The following is an 8926-nucleotide window of genomic DNA, read 5'->3' on the forward strand; positions in this document are numbered from 1 at the left end:
TTAGTTAGGGCTGTTTATCGGACGGATAACTATGCTTAACGGTTCGATTTTTAAAAGTACTAATCTGCTAGCCAACCGATAAGATATTGGTTGGTTCGATATCAGGTTAGCAATTATCAAGCGGTTATCGGGCGATGTATCGATTAAATTACGTAACTACTATCTTTTTTTGCCTTGAAAGTCAAACGTTTTAGTCATAATTTAACAACTAAGAGGCCAATTAAGCCTCATAGCCACATGCCATGACTTAACAATTAAGAATCCACAAGTTTAATCTCAACCCTTCCGATGGTAATCACTTCGACACCTTTCTTTGGAACCGTCGGTTGGATTATCGGTGGCAGTTCGGTTTTGAATAACCCTAATATTAGTTGTTCAAATTATTAAAAATTACCCGTCCCAAAATATTTATCCATTTACAAAATAAAGATATAATTAATTAAAATTTTCTTATTTTGACCTTAACATCAATTATTTTTAAAGTAATTAATATTGATTAGAGTATAATTTATTAGAGAGATAAATGGTAATGTAATGTTGTAAAAGTATCCTTTTATTTATGATTCTTAAAGGATATGATTAATCAGCAATTCCCAAAAGTTGGGCCAAATATTTTCTTCGAAAAAGGACCAAAATTACCCCTGAACTTTGGGAAATAATTTATCCATATCCTTCGTTATACTTTAGGGTCAATTATACCCTTACCGTTATACTATGGGGTCAATTATATCATTATGTCTAACAGCTGCCACGTGACATCATCCCAGCCCTTCAAAATTATTTTCCCCTCAAATAATTTTTTACCCACTAAAATAACCCAACCCGACCTGATTTTTTTTTCCAGCTAAAGTGATACGGACTCAACCCATTACCCCTTGGTTGGAAAAAAAATTGAGTCCGGTTGGGTTATTTTAGTGGGTAAAAAATTACTTGAATGGAAAATAATTTTGAAGGGCTGGGATGATGTCACGTGGCAGCTGTTAGACATAAGGGTATAATTGACCCCATAGTATAACGATAAGGGTATAATTAGCCCTAAAGTATAACGAAGGGTATGAATGAACTAGTTTCTAAAGTTGAGGGTAATTTTGGCATATTTTCTTTTATTTGTTTCCTAAACAGAGAATTCGCAATTCCCATCCACCGAGTAGTTGGCTCTTCCTATAGCGTATTAGTCCAGCTACTCACCAATAATAGCAGAGCAAACTCCTCATCGAAATCTCGGGGGTAATGGATCCAGACACAGTAGCGAAAGCATTCGTTGATCACTACTACTCCACCTTCGATACCAATCGGGCCGGGCTTGCTAACCTCTACCAAGAAGCTTCTATGTTAAGTTTCGAAGGCGTGCAGATTCAAGGTGCTCAAAGTATCGTAGGTAAACTCACCAGTCTCCCTTTCCAGCAATGCAAACACGACATCAACACCGTCGATTGTCAGCCCTCTGGCCCTGCTGGCGGTATGCTTGTCTTTGTTAGCGGCAATCTTCAACTTCCCGGCGAACAACACGCCCTCAAATTCAGTCAGGTATATGATTTCCCCTTAGGTTTTCATTATTTTATTGGCTTATTAGCACTTTTGGTCTCTCAATTATTGATAAATTCTGACTTTAGTCCTTGTGAAATCTAACTAAACACATTTAACATCCAATTACTTTGAAACGTGCACTTTTAATCCTTTTTGGAGGACACGGATTACGGTACAAGGTAGTTGACTATTGCCCTACTTATCCTTTGATACTAGTAGTCGTGATATTATTCTTTTTTTCTTTTTCAAATAGCTTTATCATGCTTTTTATAATATTTTGCCATGTCTTTTATACTGCTTCGATCTGCTTGTCCTTGTGCCGAGGGTACTGGAAACAGCCTCTCTACCTCCCAAGGTAGGGGTAAGGTTCGCACATACTTTTACCCTTCCCGGACCCCACTTTGTGGGATTTCACTGCTTATGTTGTTGTGAAATCTAACTAAGCACATTTAACCTTCAATTACTTGAATCGTGCACTTTTAATCCCTTTCCTTGTGAATAAGCACTAATTTCCTAAATTATACCCATTTCACCATCTAATTACCCTAATGAAACCCTAAACCCTAAATATATGTCTAAATATAACATGTTTCCTACATAGAGGGATTAAACGTACACATTTCAAGTAATTGAAGGTTAGATATGATTAGTTAGATACCACAAGGACTAAAATTAGAGTTTACCAATAATAATTGGACTAAAAGCGATATTATCCCCCTTGTTTTCCTGTTTAGATGCTGTTAGGAGTTATGCTTGTATATTCGGGTTTGTTGTTGGATTGATTTGTTAAATATTGATTTTGCTTTATGATTTAGTGTTGTAATTGGTGATCTACTTGTGTATTCTTACGTTTTGTATTAGTATAATTTCTAAATCAGTTATAGTAGGAAAATGGATGGAATCTAGATATCCTTTTCCTAACAAATTAGTGCTATGATTTTGGTGTACAACAATCCTCATAGAGGAATTGAATGGTTTCTTCCTAGTAAACTTGTCGAACTGCGAATAATCTAACACCAGTTGACTCTCTATTTCGAGGATGTCGTTATGTTAGTCGCCTTTTGTGGAGTGGGATCCTAAAAACTTAGAGATAGGTCTATGATTTACATATCTTAGGTTTACTACTGTGGAACTAGTTATGCTAACGTGCTAAAAACGCGATGCCTCTATGTGAAGATATAAATAAATAAAAAAATCCTGTAGTATGGCCTTGATTGTAACTTGTAACTATGTCTCCGGAGTTATAGCTTTGATGGCTGTACAGGATAACGGAAGATGATCTCTATGTGTTTGGAATTTGGATGCCATTTAATTTGTATTCTGACATTAAAATTGCATACTAGGTTTTAGACTTTAATTGAACAATATGTATGAGTGGTATGGAACTGCTCGACAGCTTGCTACAACCCAAACGTGCACGGTGATCTGAGGTACCAAGGGTGGAGTAAGAAAGGCTTTTACTGAGTGTCATATTTGGGATTCGTACCTGAGACCGCCAACTTGTTATTTCAATGTCTCAACCGCTGAATCATCCTCTTAGGAACATGATATATTCCTGTGTATGCTATTAAATGCATTCTGCTCTGCCAGAGCTCAATTGTTGCTCAGTAGCTAATTTCTGCCTAGACATTCTCTTCATTTTCACTTTCTTCATCCAGGTCAAATAGATGTGTATATTTGAAAAAAAATATTAAGCAGCATTGCTCTACAATGATGTGGTTGTCTTGGCAGGGATGAAATTTCGCAAACAGAAACAGTTGGACAATGCAACTTCAAATGCTGTAAATATGAAGCTTCTCTTGTTAGTGAAAATATAACTTAAGCGAAAATTCAAACAAACTGAGCACAACTGTTAAACTTTTTTCAGCTCTCCACATTGCAAATACGAATTTTTGGCATATTTGGTCCCCTGAGTATCACCATAAGTATAAGTTGGTCGTTTGTGAATCAATGATTCAATGTTATTGGTCCTTTAAATAACATCAAGTCCAACATTGGATGGAAATCCCATAACTAGTCATGTCCCCATTACGAGGGGAAGGAACATATTCCTTTTCCAGAACCCATTCCCAAATGAAGAGAACTCTAATGGGTTATCCTTTTACCCAGCAAAGCCTGCTTGATAAACTCTTTCATCTGCCACGCCAAATCCTTCCCCAATGGCTTTTCTTTGTATAACTTTTGATCTGCCTCAAGGATCATCTTGATGATCGTCCATTCCACATCTACGCAACCAAAAATGGACAGTTTCCTGCTGCAGACAAGGCTGAATCACTTGGAAACAAAGGAAATTTATTATTGTGAATTTCCTTTTCTATGCAGCCTCCTCAGTTCGTAACGCCAGAGAGAAGTTTTTTCTTGTTGCTAATATATCCATATTTTGATCTAAGGAAATTTAGACTTGCAATTGCTAACTGCACTATAGGAAGAACCAAGTTTTCTTATTCAAAGCAAGGATTGTATGCATGGGTTACTTAACATAGCTTCTGTTTAGAGTTCTGAAAATGAATTTAAAGAGGCATTTATCTCCTTCCAATTCGAGGTCATTTGACTGGCAACGGGTTGTGATAGCGCATTCTTGATGTGAGAAGTGTTCAAGTTGATCGTATTCAAAGGGGCCAGTGCGTTAGCAGGGATACATGAAAAACCGGCGCAAGGATTCAAAATAATGCCTAAGACTGTTACAGATACCCTGATGGCTTCCTTCTTCACTGTTTGTCTTCGATAAAAGTTCAGTAACACTTACCATGAATCACAACTTCCCTTTACTACACAAAGATCTAATAGAAATATAAATATGTTCCTTTATCCAGAGACAAGACGCTTAGCCACAGTTTTTCCATGTAATTACTTGAAGTTAGTGATAGTCTGACACTGATAAAAAAGTAGTGATAGTCTGATAGTAGTCATAACATTTCTTCCAGATAATATGTTTAGAGTGGGCATTGTTAACTGCAAAGTATCCTGCAGATAAGCTTTTAGTAGAATCGAGATACTTCTGGGATTGGTAAAGACTATTGGTTAGGTATTTGAAGCTCAATGGCTCTTATGATGACTGTTGGTGAAATTTGTTGGATAATGTGTAAGATTACATGTTTGTGGCTACCATGTCCTGGGGAAAATAACAGTGGCTAAGTGGTTACTTTTCGGAAACTTATGGAAGAAGTGAACAATAAACTTCCAAAAGCAATTGTTATGCTCGAAGTTCTTTGTGTGTAGATGACTTTAGGAAGAAGAGAACAGTAAGCTTCTAATGCCATTCTCTCTTTTTTTTTTTTTTTTTTTTTTTTTTTGGTGCTTTGTTTTTTATTGTGCATTTTGTGTCAGCGTGTGTTTTGTAACTTTACTGACTTTCAACCTGCTGCTTTGCTGAACACTTCGAAAAGAATTGTGGTTTTATGACATGCGTTTCTTTATTATCTGTATCCTTATAGATTGTTTAGAACAACTAATTTCTTAAGTTTTAGAATTTCTTCATTCTGATTTCCCTGTACAATAGTACTTCACAAAATGGAATATTGTGTTCTCTAGTTCTGCTCATATCTAGTATTGATTTTCTTTGTCTTGCATTTGACTTGATCTTTTTATCATAAAGTTTAACTTACTATCTGATTGCATCACTTATTCTTTAGCAGATTGCGTTACTTTGTTTTCTGAAGCATTGCCTGGTTGTTTCCTTCCTAGTTGTCGTATAGCAGAGGCCTATTATTATAAGAAACAGCGACCATTCTTGAATGGGCGGTCTTCGGCCTCATCCTTAAAACACATCATGCAGACAGGTTATGTGATGTCATCATACACAACTAGAAGATAAGGTTGCCGGATACTCTGTTTTCAGTTTCTTTTCCTTTCTCCTGCTTTTTATTTCCCTTGAATGTGTCCCTAATATCCAAATGCACCACAAAAAAAAAACTTCTGTTTTTGATGATTCGAAAAAAATGAGAAGTGATAGTGAGTTGCTTTTAGTATTGGCAATTGAGACCTCAGTTTCTTTTTTCTGGATGTATTTCTGATAATAGCTTTGCTGCATTGTCTCTGGATATTTGGAGAAACTGCAGATGCTAAAGCCTCCTATCAAATTTGACCTTTATATTTAATTCTATGCTATGCTGGATGCTTTATTAGTCGTTCCTTGATGAGTACAACGTTGCAGAACCTGTTCACACTCAAAATTTGTAAGCTCGTCCTCTTTGTTTGGATTGCAGATGTTTCATTTGATGCCAACACCACAAGGGAGTTTCTATGTATTGAATGACATATTCCGGTTGAACTATGCATGAAGAGCACTGGGTTGAATTGTCTCTTGTTCGTGTTTTCTTGATTGATTTCGCTAGAACTGAAAAAATTTACTGAATATATTCTAAAAGTTTGAAAGTCGTCGCTTTTATTGGATATCTCCCCCAGTAAAAGACTGGTTTACTGGCTGTGGTTTGGTGAGTTGATCAATGGATTGAACTTATTAAAAAAAATGGAGCCCTTCCTTGTTGCGAGACGTTATATGTTTGAAAAAAATTCTGCTTCATGTCTCACTTTTGTCCGAAATCTATGATGGATGTTCTTATCATGTTTTCTTGTTGGATCGCCACCTTTAACAATTGAACCTGTTACCTGATGACAAGTGTATTGAAAGAAAATTTGTATTGCGAGAGGTTTCATACCAACAATTGGTGGAAAGAGTGGAAACATTTTCTTTTCAAAATTATACCAGTAGAAATGCTGAAATGTATATTTTTTTTTTTCCCAGGTTAGGGTCGAAAACACACCTCAAGTATAACAATTTTTTGAGATAGGTCCTACCCAAATTATTAAGTGTGAGAGTTTTCTACCTAAACTATCACCAACTAATTTGCAAAACATAACTCAACTATCAGTTGTTCACTTTTCCTACTTGAACTATTACTAGTTAGTTTGCAAAAAACACCTTACAAAGTTTAGATAGGGAACTGAAAAAATGACACTTGAGATGTGTTTTTGACTTTTATCTCTTTTTCTTCATAAGTTTGTTTTTTTCACAAGTTTTGGCACAAGCAATTGGTGTTTAATATCCTGGCAAAATTTCATCCAGCTCAATTAATATTATCTAGTGTGTGTGGCTTTTGTTTCAGGGAGGACGCAACCTTTCTTTTCTTCATGATCCTTGGTGATTAATTTCTTGTAAAAACAAAAATAAGGTAGAATAACATTGTCTAAAAGCAAAGAATTTATTTTGAATGTATCTTGCGGGAGTTTCGGGAGAATCAGAAGGTTGATCTCGCAAGCAACGTACTTCGTGATTCTGAACATCAAAAGCAGCAGCTCCACTAATATACACAAGGTTGTGGTCAAAGCAAAGGATAAAGTGTGAATCCGAATACCTTCACTTGGTAACATTCTTTATAAATTCCACCTTCATGATCGGATGGTCTACCTACACCTTACCCGTGTACACCAAAAGCAAACTACGCTGACCAGGCTTAAAAAAACTTCCGAGTTCCTTGGAAATCGAGGGATCGATAGCCTAATAAGGTCCCTTACACTATACTTTTTTGACAAGAGGTTAAGTATTTATAGGTAAAAATGTCCGATTGGGGTCCGGTGTTTGTGGCGGTGGTGTTGTTCGTCCTGTTAACGCCAGGTCTGCTGGTTCAGATGCCGGCTCGCAACCGATTTGTTGAGTTTAGCAACTTTCAGACGAGTGGATTGTCGATATTGGTTCACTCACTCATCTACTTCGTCCTCATTTGCATCTTCTTATTAGCCATTGGGATCCATATGTACACGGGTTAAAACTGTTTACTATTTGGTGATCATGTCGACCATTTTTTGTTTTTTTACTATTTGGGTTGCGTCAGAATTGGCTGTCATTCGTCATGCATCTTTTTCTTTTTGGCTTTTGCTTCTTTCTCTCCTTTTTACCATTCAAGTTTCAATTCAATCTATTTATGATTTGATGTGATGTATCATCGGTTGGGAAAGCTCTAGTTATTGATAATTGATCTTTTTTGTTTCTCTGAACTACTACTAGTCTGTGATCTTCCTGGTGTGATGGGAATTTAATATTCTAGTGATCTTTTCTTGTACTCCTAATTTCCTAACACTACTACGAGCCCGTTTGGATTAGCTTATAAGTTGCGGGTTTTTTTGAGTGTTTGACCGACCAGTTTATAAGTTATTTTGTGCTTAAAATAAGCTCAAAAAAATAATTAAGCTCAAAAAATAATTAAATTCGTTTGGTTTAACTTATCTAAAGCAGTTTATAAGTTAAAAACAACTTATAAGTTAAAAAAAAAAATAAGTTGAGCTATCTCTACTTTTTTTTTTTAATTTATAAGTTGTTTTCAGCTTATAAATTTTTTTTTTTTTTTAAGCACGTCCAAAGAGGCTCGGACAAGCGGAACACACCATGTGATCTTGATTGTTGCGTGGGGCCATAGTCGCAATCCATGCTTGTTGAATTGCAATATATGCGTATCAAAATCAGGAATCATTCACTTAGCAAATTCTGCAATTCATTAAAATAATTATTTGAGGTTGTTTGTTTTTTCAACTAATGAAGAATGATTGCTAATCTGCAATTTATTAAAGGACTAACTTTGGCATCTATCCCTTTAAAGTGGGAAGATTCTTATTGAATGAAATTCAATAATAGTATTAAACTTTTAAAGGCACCAATAATTGAGTCAACTCATCCTTTGTTTGACTGAATTATAGCTGGATGGAATGAAAAAAAGAAGATAGAATGGGAAGCAGTAGATAAACAACAATAGGTGAAATGAATCGAAAGAAAAAAAATGGAATCATCAAACAAGTTGGTCATTTATATGATACTGAAACTTAAGTAATTAATCAACTGCACTCAGAATACAAAAGTAAATCTTGCAAAAGAAGCTTCTGAATCAAAGCTAAATTACCATAAATCTCAAAACTAGCAAATTCATAAATGCAAACTATATAACTCCTTACAAGATTTAAGATAGGCCGTATCTCTGTTTTGTTGGTAGGTCATTAAGCATAGAGATGTATATTGAGAACGACGAGGAAGAGCATAAGAAACAAACCAAAGAAGACAGTGTGAAGCAACATAGAAACGATGCTGGTCTTCATATTCATGAAATCAACAGGCCTATTCTTCCCTGGCATTTGAAATATTAGTCCTGGACATAAAAATGCAAATAACGCCGTCGCTATGATCGGACCTGCCCAATCATTCATCTTTGATTAAATTTCTTGTTTTGCTTCTCTAGCTCTCTGTATTTAACCTTCAAATGGAGAAGAAGTTTAAGGAGGAGAAAGAAGAGTAAAGAAAAGTAGCTTTAATAATGGGCGTGGAAGTAGAAAATGATCATGAGAATCCCATAAAGTTAGCGAATGCTTATATGTAAAACTCCCCCGACAACTTTTACTGTTTATTCCCGTTTCT

The 8926-nt window shown here is 35.7% G+C and overlaps 3 protein-coding genes across 4 annotated transcripts; 2 read left to right on the forward strand and 1 right to left on the reverse strand.

The window, feature by feature from the left end:
• Positions 1-1126: 1126 nt before the first annotated feature.
• LOC132625009 (nuclear transport factor 2B) lies at positions 1127-6056 on the forward strand. Of its 2 annotated transcripts, none has more exons than XM_060339774.1 (2): positions 1127-1527; positions 5163-5800. In XM_060339774.1, exons 1-2 carry the CDS (start codon positions 1231-1233, stop codon positions 5220-5222), a joined length of 357 nt encoding a protein of 118 aa, XP_060195757.1. In that variant the 5' UTR covers positions 1127-1230; the 3' UTR covers positions 5223-5800. The 2 variants fall into 2 exon arrangements, with proteins under 2 accessions (XP_060195757.1, XP_060195756.1); XM_060339773.1 differs by having other exon boundaries at positions 1130-1527; positions 5733-6056.
• A 146-nt stretch (positions 6057-6202) lies between these two features.
• Positions 6203-7592, forward strand: LOC132625010 (uncharacterized). Its single transcript, XM_060339775.1, has one exon. The coding sequence runs from the start codon at positions 7084-7086 to the stop codon at positions 7291-7293; it is 210 nt and encodes a 69-aa protein (XP_060195758.1). The 5' UTR covers positions 6203-7083; the 3' UTR covers positions 7294-7592.
• Positions 7593-8298: 706 nt separating this feature from the next.
• On the reverse strand, positions 8299-8926 carry LOC132625011 (uncharacterized). Its single transcript, XM_060339776.1, has one exon. The coding sequence runs from the start codon at positions 8716-8718 to the stop codon at positions 8512-8514; it is 207 nt and encodes a 68-aa protein (XP_060195759.1). The 5' UTR covers positions 8719-8926; the 3' UTR covers positions 8299-8511.

The sequence above is a fragment of the Lycium barbarum genome, chromosome 12 (genome assembly GCF_019175385.1).
Source record: "Lycium barbarum isolate Lr01 chromosome 12, ASM1917538v2, whole genome shotgun sequence".
NCBI classification, from domain to species: domain Eukaryota; kingdom Viridiplantae; phylum Streptophyta; class Magnoliopsida; order Solanales; family Solanaceae; genus Lycium; species Lycium barbarum.

Excerpts from the sequence above, each read along its gene's own strand:
- LOC132625009 (XM_060339773.1), top strand. The coding sequence starts at position 1,231 with ATGGATCCAGACACAGTAGCGAAAGCATTCGTTGATCACTACTACTCC. Across the intron at positions 1,528-5,732 it reads ACGCCCTCAAATTCAGTCAG|ATGTTTCATTTGATGCCAAC; the intron begins GTATATGATTTC and ends TTTGGATTGCAG.
- LOC132625011 (XM_060339776.1), bottom strand. The coding sequence starts at position 8,718 with ATGAATGATTGGGCAGGTCCGATCATAGCGACGGCGTTATTTGCATTT.
- LOC132625010 (XM_060339775.1), top strand. The coding sequence starts at position 7,084 with ATGTCCGATTGGGGTCCGGTGTTTGTGGCGGTGGTGTTGTTCGTCCTG.